This window comes from Drosophila novamexicana, unplaced genomic scaffold (genome assembly GCF_003285875.2).
Source record: "Drosophila novamexicana strain 15010-1031.04,08,12 unplaced genomic scaffold, DnovRS2.1 tig00000308-arrow-arrow-pilon, whole genome shotgun sequence".
Taxonomy (NCBI): domain Eukaryota; kingdom Metazoa; phylum Arthropoda; class Insecta; order Diptera; family Drosophilidae; genus Drosophila; species Drosophila novamexicana.
This window is the reverse complement of record NW_020824799.1, coordinates 807,090-824,846: the sequence shown is the minus strand read 5'-3', so window position 1 is coordinate 824,846 and position 17,757 is coordinate 807,090. Positions and strand designations below refer to the sequence as shown.

Genomic DNA, 17,757 nt, shown 5'->3' with positions numbered 1-17,757 from the left:
ACAATATAGTATAGAAGTGGTCTACTTTTTTGGCCTGCAAATTTATACATGCAGACATGTACCTACATAACAGCAAAAAACGAGATTTGTACCCACTTTATGGGTACAGTTTGGTACACGACTCAACATGTTGCATATTCACTTAATTCTTAATAAGCCGAGCAGAGAGACTGCTGAGGATTTGCATTGCGTTCTCGAGTTAAATGACTGCAACGGATAGTTTCAGTCGGGTGGATTTGCTGCAGTTGTTGCCTCTCCTGCTCGGCTCGAGGTTACGAGGGAATTCTTGTGTGCAGCTACGAGTTAGTGTTGAAAAGCACTCCAGTCAGGGCCTTGTCCGCAGGAGCTGAAGGCGGCAGCAACAGCTGCAGGGCGGCTTGTGGTTATGATGAAGTGCACTTGAACGTGGACGTAGCTGAGGAGACCAGCACGTATTATGCCATAATGGCCTGCTACATACCACATATGTATAAATATACTTTTCAGAGAAATGTTCTAGTCACAAGTGAAAGGGAGCGGACGATATATTAGGTACATTTATTAGCCAGCTGAGATTTGTAAATTTGATTTCAATGTAATATATCGGGGGTTTTTTTTTAACATTTTTTAGCCCGATTTTCACATATCTTTCTATTCATTAACTTTACTTTTGATTTAATCAATCTGACACCTATCAATGATATTGTTGGAAATTCATGCCATTTAACGCAATTCATAGCAGTATATATTCTTAGTTGCGAGTGCTTGAGCTAGACATAGCCTGTATCTAACGTCCAACTATCGTTATAAACTTTCTCGCTGTCTTCTATACATGCATACACAAAAACACAGATACTCACAAGCACGCACAACTCTAACTATGCTGTAGCTGTGTGTGCCCTAGCCTTACTCTATGGAAAATTTATATTTTAATCATTTCGGAGCTGATAGAGCTATCCATTTGAAATGTGCGTGCATACTAAAGAGCATCAGACGATTTTTACAATTTTCGAATTTTATCTTTCATCTGAAAAATATTCTGGATTTCTATGTACGATACCAGTATCTACATGCCAAATTTGACTGTGTTTAGCTCGGGTATACTCCTTTTTATAATGGCAATAAAAATCGATATTTAATAAACTGCTTCAATTTGACAAAAAAATGTATTAAGTAAAAAGTCGATAGAAATTTGATAATAAACTTGGAATTTTTACTGATTTGGATAGCTTGTCGAAAAAATACCATTTGGTAAATCTATTAATATGTTTCACACTCCATTGACAATTACTCTTCCCCTTCTTTAGTTTCGGGTGCAGGCTCAGCGGCACCTTCATTTGAAGCTGCAGGTGCTGGTGCCTCCTCTTCCTCGTCATCTTTGGGCGGGTGTCCCACGCTCTTGCCACCAAGAGCCAATTGGGTTTCGGGTGAAACTTCACTTTCCTCCTCGCCCTCTTCGTCATCGACGCCCTCTGTGGCGATTGGCTCTGGTGGCAGCCAGCAGGAACCTTTGATGAGACGCTGTTCGATCTCGGCGATCTCGTTTTTGTAATACTGATTGAAATCGGGTCGCTCCCAAATGCTCTTCACCCATTGCAGATTGAAGTCCATCTTTGTGCAGCAGCAGAACTTGCGAGACTTGTGGCACTTGGGACACTTGGCCGGCTGGCGAGCAGGATGAGTGTACTGCTGCTTCTGCTTCTTCTTGCAGCAGTAAGGGCATATATGCTTCGGCTTACGTTTGGTGCTGCATGGAACCGGTTCTTTGGCATAAACAAGATGTCCGCGCTTCTTGGCGCAGAAGCAACAGTTGCAATCATCACCCTCTGGCTGGCGCTTGCGGGTCTGCATGCGATCGTAGTACTTTTTGTAGGCAATCTTGATTTTGGCCTCAAAAGCCATCTGCTCGTTGCAAGAGAGGCCGTCGAAACGCGCATAGCTCTCGGCGGTCTTGCGCGACGCATGCACCCAAACGCACTCGTCATTATAGCTAGGTCTGCCCTGCTCGTCGTAGGTCAGCTCCTGCTTGGGCTCGTAGTAGAAGGCTTTGAAGCCGCGCTTGATGATGTTGTATGCCAGATGCGCCTCGACCTTGTTCATCAGTGACTTTTTGCCCAGCTCGTGGAAGAGATCCTCTTTGCGCAGCCGCTTCTTGGGAACGGTATCGATGCAGTAGCATACCTGATCGTAATGCAGAAATGCATACGTTATGATGTCTACCGTGGACTTAGCCTTACACTCGTGCAATCCGCATATGATCATTATCTGTGCCAATGTATTGGCCAAGTCCAGTACGTTCTCCAGGAATATCGATGAGGCATTCACCTCGCCCAGGCACTTGCACTGCGTATGCTGATCAATGATACCTAGCGGCGCATGGCGCTGGCACTCCTTATGTTGACAGTTATTCCGGCACCGGAAATCAGGCATGGCGTGATGGGCCTGCATCGAGATTAGCTGGAAAAATTTAAAAAAGTATATTTTTAACAAATTATTTTGTATATTTTTGTTGTATTTTAAAGATTATATATCGAGACTGGCCGAACAATTGTGCTACATTTTACTGAAAATCCTGACTACACTTCCAATGTTGAGTTGATTCTGCTGATAGAAAATGCAAAGACTTCACTTTACAGAGTCAAGGCTAAGAATTAAAATCGATTATAAGACAACTTCCTTGTTTTCAATGAAGGCTAGGTTGATTGTAAAAAATATTGCTTTTTTGTCTGAGTGTTGAAATATTTAAACACTTTCTTTGGCAGCATATGAGCTTAAGAATATTATAATATCAGCTTAATGATACCAATTGAAACTACATGTGAATATTTCAATAACAAAACTTGTAAAGGGAAAACGGTACAAAGACAAATGTTTTGCTTGTAAAGCAGCCTACACATTTGTCCAACTACCTCTTAGATTGACGACCCTCTGGCTACGGGCATATCTAAGTGTTAATGACGGCATTGACTCAAGTTCATGATTGGGGGGAAGCAAATGGGCCTGTCTGGGAGTGCCGTCCTGCATATTAGATGAAACATGCCGGGGACAATATTCATAAACCATGAGCTGTTGTTCCCAAGGCAAGGCATGTCCTGGTTACTTCTGCTACTCTTCGCTGCTATCCGAGTAAATATATACATCAATGTTGAATTTATTGGACAAGCAGAGGTTCAACAACAAGCAAGACAATATCCGTATCCGTTGACATGAGGCAAACCGAACAAATATTGGTTTGACATGCTGAACAGTAAGAAGGAAAAAAAAAATAATATAATCAAATATGTTTGTGAAACAAAAATGCTGACAAATGCCGACCGAAGCCCCTCCACGACCATCCCGATGGGACACACAAGCCAAACAGATGAGCGATAAAGTTGTCATTACTCATGTCGCTGTGTATTTAGCCAGCCAGAAACCGCAGCTGAGGATGACCCTGAGCACTGGACGCATTAGAAGGCAAAATACCACAGGAAAATAAAAAATTTATTACGCCAGCTTTAACGGTTACATCAAATAAGTAAAACAAATATACTTATTTATTTTGTTGTATCTGTGTTGGGCATTAGCCGCATTCGCTGACTGTGGCTTTTATTTTATTTCATAATGCATCCACAGAGGCCATCTCCGTATGACGTTCGTATTGTTTTTGCAGACACATTCATAATGCCCTTGAGAGTCATGTGTGTATTGAGCCTGATTCCATCTAAAGAAACGCTTGCCTTGTTTTGTATTGCAATAAAAAATGGAACCTGCTTTTCAACTTTATTTTAAGTCAACAATTTGCTTATAAAAACCAATGAGTGCTCTAGCCGGTTATGCCTGACTAGGAGAGACCCTGTGCTTAACTGCTAGGTGCCGCAAGAAACAATCTAGCTTCTCTATATATAAATTTACAGCTGCAAGTCTTCCTTTCTTTACCATACACTATTGGTAAGCTTCGGCTAAGTATAATATTCTTCAGCTAAATACCATATTTGGGTTATTTAGCTCTCAAAATTGTTGAAAATCGATGTACATCGATAGTATAAAAAATGATAAGTTCGTTCTTAATATTTTATACGAATTTATAGGCATTGGTTATATTTTCAACGAAATACAAAAGTTTTGGAAAACAATTAACAGTTAAGGTTTGATTTAAAATGGGAATTTGGTAACAAAGTACGTTAATATTCGGAAAATATTCAGTAATTTTACCATTACAGCTGCTTTTCATTATAGAAGGAATCGTTTATAAATCGTTACTTAAGTTCAACTTTCTTAACCGTTTGGCATTCAAAAGACCAACATGAAAATGAATAATGTATTTAAATGTCAAATACTTTGTCAAGCCTACGTCAAAATTTGTTCATTTATATTCATCTTGGGCACAGTCACTTAATGTATGCAAATCTAGGCTAACTTATAAACCACACACCAGAGCAATAAATAAATAAAATAAACAAGAAGAACAACATCTCCTGTAATAAGTGCGATAAGTCAAACAAATGTTGAGAAACCAGCAAAAAAAACTTTTTCGATTTCGCGCGTAAATTATTCGGTAACGTTTGCATTATAAGGAACGTTTGACAGAAATTATAAGAAGTTAGGCAGAGTTTTGAAGAACAAAAAGCCGCAAACTTAAATTCAGAGCTCATAGGCGGACATTAGCCTTAAATTAGGCAAAATGATGCTAAAGAGACAAGCCAAATGTAAGTAAAATGAAAGGTAAAAGGACCATTTCCACGTGTCGCTGTGTAAATCAAATTATTGCAATGTCTGATATATATACTCACTGACAGGCCCATATACATATAAATATATGGACATAAGCAAACTGAAAGCAATTTAAATGCACACACAAGCGCACAGGGGGCGTATGCGTAATGAGCGCAGACGTATGCGCAATTTATGAATAATTGACAGCCCAAAAGGCAGCAACTGTCAGGCTCCACAGGAGAGACCCTCAACGAGCCACTCGCAACTGACATTTGACAATTTTGCCTAATGTGCTGGGCAAATTTGCATACGATCCGACCCCGACAGGCCGGGGCACATGCTGCTCATCATCATCATTATTTTAAATAAACATTAAGCTACGCTTTACAGCCATTTATCACATTTGCAGATTTATGAGCTGCCGTTGGTAAGTTGCATGTTGCAAAGATGTTTGGCTAAAGGCCACGACACGCACATTGCCGTGCACCAAAAAAAAAATAAAATAGGAGAACACGCTGGCAAAGTGTACTCGACTACGAGTTACGCTACACCAAAACTTGTTGGCTAGGAGGCTAGGTAGGATATTAAAAAGGGATAAGAACTTTATAGAGAATCATTGGGCAATCCATGCAGGCTCATTATCTATTTAAGGTAAGATTTAGTTTTTAGATGATTCAATTATAGTTATATTGGCAGCAAACGGGCATACCCGTTTCTTAGCCACTCCATGTTCCCTGGGTATTATAATATATATAAACCGCAATTTATGTGCCTGCCAGTTGCATGTGATTTCAATTTCAGCTGCCAAACACAGTGATAAATATATAATATATATACCAATATATTTATTGATTTTTAACACCAAAATTTCGAGGGAAAGCCTTTTAATGTTAATTGGCGCCTGCAGGGACGGGAGAAGTGAAATATATAGTATATAGAGAGCCTAACGTGTTACTCAAAAATCTGCGTATACCTAGAACTAGTAAAATGATTCAATAAATAAATCTGTTTAAATTCATAATGTTGGATATCATACTTTATTCTAAATTTTTATGTTTTGTTAGAGTTACGCACATGTGCATTGATATATGATATATAAAAATATATATTGATTTCTATTTAATTAAAAAGAAAATTTAAAGGAAAATAATAATAATAATTAATATATAGGTATATATCTATTTGAATTGCGATTTTTAATTTCCAATCGGAATTGCAATTTGAACATCAAAAAAGCATCAGTCTAGTTTATTTTAACTCGCACTTGATACCTGGCCCACACCTGAAACAGGCTTTCATCTGCTGCCCACTCTCGCACAAGTAATTCCAAGCGCCCACGTTTATTCCACACCATTGGCTTTTATAGTGGGCAAAAGCCAATACACCTGCTTAGCATGCAAACTGCGCCATGGCTGCGCCAACAACAGTTGGCCATTTTGTCTGCAAAAGATTTATGTGCGATTGCTCAAGTTTTATGTGCCTCGCCGTATTGCGTTGACTGTGCTTTAAAAAGTACTATATACCCGCCCTCTATGCGCAGCTGTGGCAAACGCTCCCTATCGTACTCTATCTTCCCATGTGCTCATAGTATTTTCCCCATCCTCTGTGTGTGGGTTTTTCATTATTAGCGAAGGCAATGATTTAAGTTTCTACGTGCGGGCTGCGATTCTTTTATGACTTTTGCTAAAGCAACACGGCGCCAACAGCTTAAGCGGTTTTATGTCAGGGGATGAGCTGGACTTTAGTCGGGTCTAAAGCACACTTGGCCCAATGTGCTCATGCAGCAAAGGTTAAAGCTTTGCTTTTTATTAGAATTTGTTGCACTCATGCAGGATTTTCCACCATCCTCCCTAGGAAGCTACAGTACCCTACGGCTCTTATGTGTTTATAATCCAAAGAGTATGTAAACAAATGCTTTAAAGCTTTAAATAATTTAAGGTAAAGCTGAAAGCTGTGCTTAACTTGAGTCTGGAAGCTCTGATACTCCGAATTTCATATAAAAGAAATATCGCTCAGTTACCATATAATTTTTTTCTAAATTGTAGCTGACAAATCAGAGTTGTATTGATTTTTAATTATCTTTATCATGTACATAAGCCCCATATTAGCGCTGCCCCCACATTTAAGAAGGCCGTAAAAGCACCGCAGGTACGAGCCAGCAATAATGTCAAATCAATAGAACTTTGTTGTCTAACCTTAATAATCCTCAATGACAAATGGCGATACATTTAATTGGCAATTGTGGGCCTGCGGGCACAGCGGCCCACTCAAATCGTGGCAACCTTCGACCTATCTAAGACGCCCCATCGACACATCGATTCGGCGCTGGTAAGTGGTTTTAGCTTGGCCCTGAAGCTAATCACAACATTCATTACAAAGCCATTAGCTGGGGCCAATCAAATGCATGCAAAAATGAAGATTCAACCAGAACTTAATCTAATTCAATCAGAGCCCAGTCGAATGTTGTATTGGATATATCGAAACGGATTCAAGCAACATTATGAGCCACAGAACCAATTGACAGATGCGTCAGTACCATAAATTAAGCGATTTTGGTAATTGCCTGATAAATGTGCCACATTTCGAGGGGCTCAGCTTAGAGGCAGGCTTAACATGAAGTATGACGCGCAAAATAGTTGAAGTTTCGATTGATATGATAAATAAACGTACCACAAATCTGCTGGGTTTACCACATGGCGCGTGGCACGCAATTCGCACCACGGCCCTGCCCTCTCAGTCATGCTCTTTCCTCGTCCGTTTACGGCTTCGATGTGGGCGGTTCATTTGTCGACAATGTGGGCGTGTCAATGGCGTTGTCGTCGCCTGAGTCGCAGTTGGTAGCCTTTCTCCTTTGATTGATTGATTGATTTGCTTGTGGCTAATATGAATTCATCAAAAATTATTGAACACGTCTCTAGAACCAGTATTTTATGCAAGAAAAGCCCAAAAAAAAAAATATATTCATTTGAACAGCTGAGCGAAAAGCAAATGATTGAATATAATCGAGCAAATATTGGATGAAAAATATTCCCATCAGCACTTAGCTAATATTATTAAACAAAACTGAAGAGTATTATTATTTTAAACAAATGCAAGAAGAACAATTCAACTGAAAGTTTAATATAAAGTTAATTTTCATGTTGAGTCTTTCTTTGTTTGCCTTGCATTTGGTTTTTTTTATTAAATGTTTCAAACGTTTAATCCTGAAAATGTTTGTACCATAGAATATGCAATATTCTAATAATTTATAAACTTACATTATGCCCTTGCACATTTTATAAATTTTTAAAGCCCATTTAAACTTGTCATCATATGGAAGGAGTTCTATAAATAATTAATTATTATTATTTTATGAAATGCCCAAATAACAATTTATATGTTGTTCTATATTTTTTAAATTATTATTTTCGTATAATATTATATATATATTATATTATATATTATTTTCGAGGATAATATGTGACAATAATAATTAAATAAAAGTTGTTTAATATTTTCTATGCGTCATTTTGTTATACACTTGCTTAACATTTGCAAATACTATCCCGGAACAAAAGCCTATTTGGTTTTCATTTCTATTTTTGTTCGTCGACTGTATATATATATATATATGCATGATCCCTGCGCGCAGCTGGTGCTTGGTTTTGTGCTCCCACAATATACAAATATTGTTGCTTAGGCTTAACATTAGCATTGGAGTTGATGTTGGGTGGTGCGGTGCGGGGCAATTTGTAGCTGTTATCGCAATGGTATATACGTTTTTAAATAAACAATTTATCAACTGCTGTGCACTTGTTCTATTGCCCCCGTCCATATCCGTTTGTTCCACCTGTTCGCATCGACCGGCTGTTGCTTGTGTCTGCCTGGATTTCATTTACATATTCACATCCGGTTTTTTGTTGTTCCTTCAACCTCCTGATACTGTTGCCCTGTGGCAACAGCACGAGCATTAGCTTCATCACGATACCGTGCAACACGACGCGTTAAGCTGCCGAAGAGAAAGTGCCGAATTTTATCGTTATGTGTGTATGCGGATGGCATTGGGCTTAAATATCGCGAAAATGTGTTCAAACTAAGACCCAACACAAATTGACAGCATGTCATACAACACGTAAGTACAGTTTGCAGAAGAAAGACATTCGGAATGAAGAAAGTTTTATATATAAGGAAAACTTTCTCAAATGATATTTTAATCCTATGCCGCACGTCTATTAACCCATTTCACGGCATTCAGGTAACTTTGCTCACATAAAGTTCAATGCTATTGACAACAAATACCAACCGCAAGTAATCATCATTATTCATATTATTATTTGACTTGCAAGAGCGTTAAATGTCAAAATGTCAAAACATTTCACCATTGCGCTCAAAATGCGAAAAGACAAACAAAGTACTCCAGAGGGGGCAGACTGACAATCTCATTGGCCATTTCTAATTTGGTTATTGAGGCGTGTGATAATGCGCAGGTGGCAGCGAAAAAGTTGAACAACTTGTGGGACCTTTTGCTTTTTCTTGAAACGGCGAAACAATCAACTTCGACTGTATTCTCCAGGGAGTAGTCTTGGGTCTACAGAATTCGGAAAATGTGGCGTATGATTAATATTTAATGTGAAATTTACTTACTGCAGATGCGCCACATTAAAAGCTTGCTTTAATCAATTTAAGCGAGGCAGGCTCTCAGGCGCGCCTTAGATTCTGCATGAATACAGTCAGTCATGAAAGTTGCTTGCGCCTGCCAGGTGTAAGTGACGGCAGCGCTAATCAAAACGAATGTTTGCCTCCTTTATCAATTACAACAACCATCAGTAACAACAACAACAACAACAACAACAACAGCTAGCAAGTAGCTGTTGGCCTAACGTGCTTTCAATTAGATGCCTAACTTAAACGAATGCGTCTGGGACAAATACGTGCCTGAACCTGGCTCACATAACGGCATTGTGTTAATGTGTGTACACACTGTTTGTTGGCCTTACTTATTTGGTAAACCAAACATTTTTCATGATTACCGCTCATTAATTTTTGGCCTGCCGTTAATGCCATTTGTCATTTGGGGCGCTCTCGGAATGCGCAGTTGGGAATTTGTTTGTTGATATGAAGGAATGCAATATAATAAACAAAATATGCGGTCATAACTAAACAAGACAGGCTGTAAAATTCAATATGCCCAAAGCTGTAAAACTGTTGTCCCTAAATTAACATAAATTAATTTGTTTTATTTATCAACGCAACAATTTGTAAGTCTGTAAGCATATGAAGTTAAGTTGTATTTGAATTGCAACAAGTTGTTTAATATGTAAAAAAAACAATGAGATTTACAACGAAAGTAACACATTTATTACTTAGTTGGGGCTTGCAATTTGTTGTATAAAAAATGCTACTTTCTGTTTAAGCACGTACAATTTGATTTGAACCAATTAAACGGTCAAGTTTGTTTGAAGTTATTGTTATTGTGAGTTGAGCAAAAGCAACAAGTTTTATTGCTGATTCGGTTTTCGCAAGACTTAAGTCTTCCAAGCTTTAGATTGTAGTCTTGTCATATTTTTAATTGCCTGCACTTAAACGCCATTATGATGATGGCGCTGAAAGCAAGGGACATGCGGCGGGCCTTAATGCCTGGCTGGCTCTCAGACATGCTTCCGTTGCCTTGCCTTGGTGTGTCTTGGCATAGTGTTCAGTTTTTATTCATCCCTAAGTCGCCCAAGCATTTATTATTTTTGCACGTCTATGGCCACGTCCTGGGCTCGCTTAATTGTCATATTTTGCGTGACAACAGCTCAAGTGGTAATTATTTAAGCATTTTTTTCCCTTTTAGTTCTGTTGCAACGTGTGCAACATCAAGTGCAAGGTCATTCCGCAAGTGACGCAAGCAAAGCGGGCCGCTGGCAGTTAGGTTGGCCAACAAATGTGTCACTAAGACAAGAAAAGGACCTTGGCGACTTGTCGACTCGACCGCAGAAATGCTTTGACATTTGCATACAAATGCCATGGTAATGCCAACAATATTGTACTATACCATACTATACTTGGAATGGAATTGTCAACGTGCAATTAAAGTCGGCCAAGGTGCGTCCCAATGTAAGCTAAAATTAGCCACAAGAATGACAGCCAGATAAAGTTAGTGAAAGAGGGTTTGAGACATGCTTTATGGCTGTCAAATGACACTTAAGCAATTAATAGTCGCCATTAAATCACTTTGTCGCTGTTAACAAGTCAATAAAATGAAAGGCCAATGGAATGTGCTATCAATTCTACTCGAGTAAATTGATGACAAATGCACAACAATTCCAGCTCAAGTGCAGAAACATTTGTTATCTCTCTAATATAGTGTGAATAAACAAATAAATGCTCTTTGGGAACAATTAAAGAACTGTTCATGTCAGCCTTCATATGGGCAATGCAGCTAAAAAGAATGTCCTTTTATTTCATTACTAATAACAAACCAATAAAACGGCAAGCAACATGACATTAGAGTAAAAGCAGGAAACGAAAATTCCGCCAATTTTGTTGACTTCCTTATGCTTTTATCCAGCGACACGGACACTCACCAGCGCCAGTATGGTCCACACTCTTGTTCTTACTCTAGCTCCGCTTATGACAGGTGTCCTCACATTAGAATCCAATTGAGTGTTCCCTTCAACTTAATTATGTGTAGCACGCTGTTCCAGTGCATAATTGGGTGAAAACTTGTTGCAACACGACATTTCGTTGACAGCCAGCCGTGCCAATTTTAAAGTATCTATTTTAAACAGGCCTTTACGGGTTGCACTGCATTGCATACTCTTTCCTTTAATTTTTATGTAATATAAGGATCATTAAATGATGCTGCGATTGCTGTCGTCAAAATTTGACTTGTATACTTTAACACAAGCTTATACAGACTATTATATACATGAAATGTATTTTGTAGCTCTCAAAAGACATGCCCATAAAAGACGACGACCAACTAAGTCGAACTATGCGAGTATCTGCACGGAAAACAACATAATTATATATTGTCTTAAGAAATGTGGATTTATATATTTGCTTCAGTATTATATGAATATTATTGCAGTCTTCGACTGTCATATAATACCTATTACATTACCATTTTTTAAAAACATTTGTGTCTTAAATTACTTCATTTTTGTTCTTTTCTACTTCATTCAAAGTCAGATATTCTCAACTATTCCATAGCGTAAAGTAAACAAGAAAACGCGCATTAAATTGCGATAGGAATCATGTAAATGAATTTGTTAAGTTTGTAGTTTGTAGTACCATAATCATTGTTGCGCAGACAAACTGAACGCGTTTGCGTTTCGGACCAGCCATTTGCTGAGCAAATTATTTTTATTTTCGTTCTGCAAAGCGACTAATGGGAACTTTGACTGCACAAATAGTTAACATATGCACATACATAGATACTGTATATAATCATGCCGTGTGGGTCGCCTATTGTTGGCATATGCCCCCGATTCCACACGCCAACCAACAACAACAACAATAACAACAGCAACCCCAAAAAAGACAATGACAATGAGAATTGTGAATGGAGCTGGCAGTTTGGATGATTGCAGCCACTGGCACATGGTCGCTGAGCCATTTTGTGAATATTTTCGGGGCGTTTTGTTGCCCAAAATGAAAGGCGAGCCGGGCAGACGAAGAGACGGACCCAGTCAGACAGACGAGTGTTTACTCGTATTCGCTTATTTTACTTTAATGACAATGTTTTGTCTGTTGCGTGTTGAGCGGGCAAATAGAAACGAAAACAAAAAACAAGCAAGCGTAATGTGGTTGAAAATTCGCGGTCGAGTGGTAAGTGGCAAAAACTATTTTTGGGAATACACTCAACCGAGTTTACTTGACATTTTGGTTTTTGCCACGACTCGTGTGCTAACAGTTAGATTTATTTAATTTAAACGAATTTTCGCTTGCTTCATACTTTCTCGACAGTTTTTAGATATTGAACACACTTTTCACCTATAATTTAATTGAGTATGCGCTTGACAAACAACTGCAATTAGTCTGAAATTTAATGTTATTCGAAGTCTGGCGCAGTTGTGAAAATGCAATTTGTTTCACAGACTCCATTTCACTAGAATTGCCTTGAAATACTCACCACGTGCGGCTTTGTGAATGTTGATTGCATTCATAAAAAACCTCATGCCAGTAAAGGTTAAAGGTGCATGCAGCAATTGCCTTACACCTTAACGATGTGCGCATTTCCGGTTCATTTCCCGTCGAAATATTGCCTACTGTAAAATAGAATGCCAGCGCACAAACAGGTAAGTCAATAAGGACACAGTTACCTGGGGTCTGCTCATTTTGCCACATACTGTACTATAAATACATGTCATTTGCAAAGCTGCTTGAATTGAAGCTTAAAGGCAAAAATATTTAGATGCCACATTTCTCAAAAGTCGCACAAAAACCACAGGAGATATTCAAGGGTGCATATACCTTGGTATGAGGCAAGGGCTAGAGGAAGCACAGACACAGATGCTAGCCGCTAGACTAAGGGTAATTTCTATTCGGGCATTCCTGACTGGGGAACTCTTATTTGTCTTATACGCAATGCGATGTGTGGCACCTTTAGAAAATTGCATTAGTTGTGCACACTTCCGGCTTAGCCATTAGAAAATGTAATTTATGATTGCTTTTTACAGTTTTACACGCACATGGAAAATACGTTTTTCAAGAGTTTTAAATGGCATCTGCAAAGCATTATTTCCGCCAGAGCAATGCATTTTTTATGTGCCCATAAAAGTGCAAAATTTATGGTAAAATTTTCCGAATGCGCGCATTCCACAATATTGCGCACTATTTTATGTAGAACTTTTATAAAAACAAACAAAATCGGGGAACCGAAAATGTGCGAAATGTGTAGTTAAAAATGTTATGTTTAGCATGTGAAACTTCGAGAATTGAAAAGAGACGAGCTGCCGATGCTTGCATGCTTGCTTTCTTTTATACGTACAGACACAAGCCGTTTTTACATATATCCAAAAATTGCAAATATTGTGTATCGGTGGATACTCTACTAGAACCTTTATCCTAAATTTAAAGATTCTCACTATCATAAGCTTAGAGAAACTTCTAAGAAACCAGATGATGCCATAGAAATTCCATTCATTAAGATTTCAAGACTTTGCTCTAATAGTTTCTGAGATCGACAGACAGCCGGGCACGCCTCGGCACAAGCCCATTAAGTCCCTTTACTTATTTAAAATGTGTTCAGTGTTTGGGCAATGTGTTGATTATCAATCTGTTGATACAAATTACGGATTTTAGCTTCATTTTCTGATGTAAACTAATTAATTGGAAGTCGTCTCAGATTATATATGTCTGTATACATACACTCCCACAAATACACTGAATCCAATTAAATTTGATAATTTTTATGCGTATCAAGAGACTGCAAATTTCAATCGGATAAATTGCCATAGCTTCTCTGGCAAGCGAGCATATACACATTGGTATTTTGTTACTTTATGTACTCTGTCCCGTCCTTATTAAATATTTACACATCCAAAAAGTGAAATCATGTCAATGTATTATTTGTAACTCGTGCACAGAGGTAGGGTGTGTAGGTTGCAGCATTTTTTTTAAGCTTATTTCCTTCGATATGTCACATTTGTTTTTTTAAGCATAATATAAGATTAAAATAAATTGCTTTTTAAAGATTAAATGACGATGTGAGGGAATATCGAAATGTATATTAAAGGAAACTTAATCTGTCTAAGGAGGAGGGTAACTTACATATATAAATAATTTACTGTCTGACAGGGCGACAAATTATAAATAAATATTGTAGGCAGAGTCAAGTATATATATATGTATATCTCTAAATATATATATATATATGAAACCGTTTAAATATAAAAATACGTATTACTAAATGAATTTCGATGTGTGAATTATGCCAGCTCAATGCAACTGCAGCTTACCCTACAAATAAATGCCTGTGTCTGTTATGACAAACCAAACTCAGCACGAGAGTTTCGTTTACTTTCGTTCTTGTTTATATTCTCGTAACCTTCACATCTACAGTTAGTGTGCCTCGCATTCTCACTTTAGGTCGATGCCAATAAATTTACTTTGCTGTATTGTCTACAGGCAATCGTAGGAATGCATGTCTCTGGATGCTATAATAAATTACGTCAGCATTGTCGTCTGGGACGTGTTGGTGCATACAAATGTGCTAATTTATAAGCAAAACAATTAGTTATATGCAATCAAACTAGTTCAGCAGCGGCAACACTACACTAAACAAATACAATACACATGCGAGCTGCGAGCGATACAACTGGGGAAGGACAGTAAATTTCATTAGTTTGCTTCCATTGTGGGTGTGTGCAATCACATTGTATACTTATATTGCGTATACGTCATGTTGTGCGAACGTAGTGTTTGTCTTTACTAAAATATGGTACTAGCTGCTGGAAATGCACGAATATAAAGAATACGTTTGGTTCCCTGCAAATCCGATGAGTCATCTTGGCTTTTAACCTATTTGTTTGAATATCTTATGTAGTTTCTTGAGATCTATATATATACGAGCAATTCTCGTCGCGAAGCTGGCTAAATTTTCACCACGCAGCTATGCGAACGCTGGCTGTACCGCCCCACTTTTCATAATCTATTACAAACCAATCAAAACTGTCATCTACACCGAGGTTCTCTAGTTCAGGGTGTCCTGAAACCTTCAACAGCTCTACCAAAGAATACATATACATATACATATATACATAACTAATATACATTTTCTCTGCGGATAATATTAAAATTGTTATTTAGTGCTGCTTTGAACCGGCGTTCTCTCGCTGTCGGTTCAACGCACATTTTTGGGAGCGAAATCATCTCCATTGAAGTATTTATCACCTTGCAGCATTCTTAATAGCCATGTCTATTGACTTTCAGTCCCCCCAAGGTGCATAGAAAGAAATATTGCCAAAGCCAAGACCTGCTTTTTGCGTTATTATGTGTCATGTAACAGGCTTACCGCATTGTGTGCTTTGAGCACATATTACACTAGTGCCCGACAGGATACAGGACACACCTAATCAATTGGGTGAGTCAGGTAAACTGCAATTGGCAGGCTGTGGGCAGAACAAAAGCTAACGCAACGCATGTGTGTGACAGATATTGCGCGTACGCCTTGTATGTCAAGACTTTTTTTGCCTTAAGTCGTTACCCGCTGACCTTTATCTTAGGGGGGCAACAAGAACATATTTTTGATGAAACAGCTTCCTCTTTCTTACTTTTCGTCTGCCCGGCTGCCTGTCACATGCAGTACTTAGCCCAAAATTCAGGTTATTTTTTCATTATTTCTTATGTTATGTGGTGCGACTGTATGTATGCTACATATACTTGGAATAGGTTTAATATTCGTAACATCATGACGCAGCTGACAGGCGACCACAGGTGCGTGTCTTCTTTTTTCTTAGCCGTTGACATTTATGCAACATTCATTAAGTTTGCCACACACGACATACACACAATTCACGTCAGCGGACGAAGCCCCAGCCTTATCTTCATTTTCATTACCATCAACTCTTTGGCCTCCGTGTCTGATGTGTTTTATGAAAAGTATTTCGTGCCGAGGCTAACCACAGTCGATTTTCTTGCTTTTATGAGCTCTTGTCAGGTGTGTGCTTACTTTATGCCAGATCTCACAAATGTACCCCTTGTCTGTCTGTGGCCAGAAAGCTTAACGCAACTGCATCACATGTTTCATTTATATGTTGCCTACTTCTGTGCGCACTTGTTGTCATTTGAAAGAACCACAAATATGGCACTTGATTTGAGGACTCTTAAGTAAACACAAAATATTAAATGCTAGTGAAAGCCATGCAAATGGACTAAAATTGAATGTTAGACAATGAAGCTTTAGCTAACTTTTATTCAGCATAAGCTTGAAATTGGCAAATGAGCTTTGAAAGTGGGTAAAAAATGTTAAGTCCTATCAGCTCAAACAATAAATTGCCACTGAATTACAATGCCGAGTGGCATATGTGCACGATAGACAAATAAATGCTTTAAAATATCTTAAACCGTCCTCCTTTCAATTGCGAAGAGCTTAGATTAAATAACTGAGATGTCCTACATTTTAAAACTTCTCATAAAGTACGCAGAGCCTCTTAACCGAGTAGCTTAGCAGAAAAATACCAATTCACAGCTGCTAAATCAAGCGATAAGGTCTATATTTTCATGCTCGTCGAGCACTTGGCAACAAGCTTGGAAAAACATGAATATCACACATACGACACGTTGCACGCGCCAGACTACTTAATTTAGTTGCGTTGGCATTGTGCGTAAATATCGAAAATCCAAAAGAAAAAAAATAAAAATATAAAACACTTTGTAAGTCAGCCGCGAGCAATTCATTACTATTTGATGTTAGAACAATTGGAATTTATGTGCCCAGCGGGCCAGGATAATTGACAAGCCGTAAGGCAGGGTGCAGGACCGAGTCCCATAATTCACTTGACTCAATTGCTGGAGCAAGTAAACAAGTTCTGGACGTGTGCTTTACAAGCACGGGCCAAGTGAAAGATATTTAGTTTATTGTGCGTGCTGTGTAAGGAAAAATCCCAGCCAAATTGTGCGCAGCAAAAATTTCTCGGATGAAAGGCCAAAAGGTGCTGTCCAAATTGCCCAAATGGTTTGCCACTATAAGGTGCCAGTTACTGTCAAGCTGTCAAATCCTTTAACGCACTTGCTTGGAGTCGCTTTAATGTCAATCCTGTGAAACATATTTATCCTTTGTTGCACCATTAAACATGTTTTGCGATTTTCATTTTGCCCTGCTTCAGAATAGCTTTGTTGCGCTAAGAATAAACCTTTTTATAAAGCAATTGAATACCATTTGGCTTCGTGTCGCACGTATTTCAATGTGCTTTTGTTATAGATAGCACAAAGCCAGAGCAATAGAGGGCCAATTACAGGCCAGTTGTTGCAGTTATAATTGAAAAATTATCGTTATAATTGACTAATTATGTGCGTTTAATTGTAAGTAAGCCTAAGTAAGTAAGCTTATCTAATTGCATGTTAAGCTCCTATATTGTGTCCACTTAGATCACAATATGAATATTGACTGGTTTG

General features: G+C 38.4%; 2 protein-coding genes across 2 annotated transcripts in view; one reads left to right on the top strand and one right to left on the bottom strand.

Moving 5' to 3' along the window:
- LOC115759476 (IDLSRF-like peptide) overlaps nucleotides 1-17,757 on the top strand; it is a 40,618-nt gene that overhangs the window by 11,350 nt on the left and 11,511 nt on the right. The gene's annotated exons all lie outside the window — the stretch shown is intronic.
- Nucleotides 1,176-2,605, bottom strand: LOC115759475. Its single transcript, XM_030700409.1, has 2 exons — nucleotides 2,537-2,605; nucleotides 1,176-2,436 (listed from the first exon to the last, which is right to left on the bottom strand). Exon 2 carries the CDS (start codon nucleotides 2,425-2,427, stop codon nucleotides 1,267-1,269), a length of 1,161 nt encoding a protein of 386 aa, XP_030556269.1. The 5' UTR covers nucleotides 2,428-2,436; nucleotides 2,537-2,605; the 3' UTR covers nucleotides 1,176-1,266.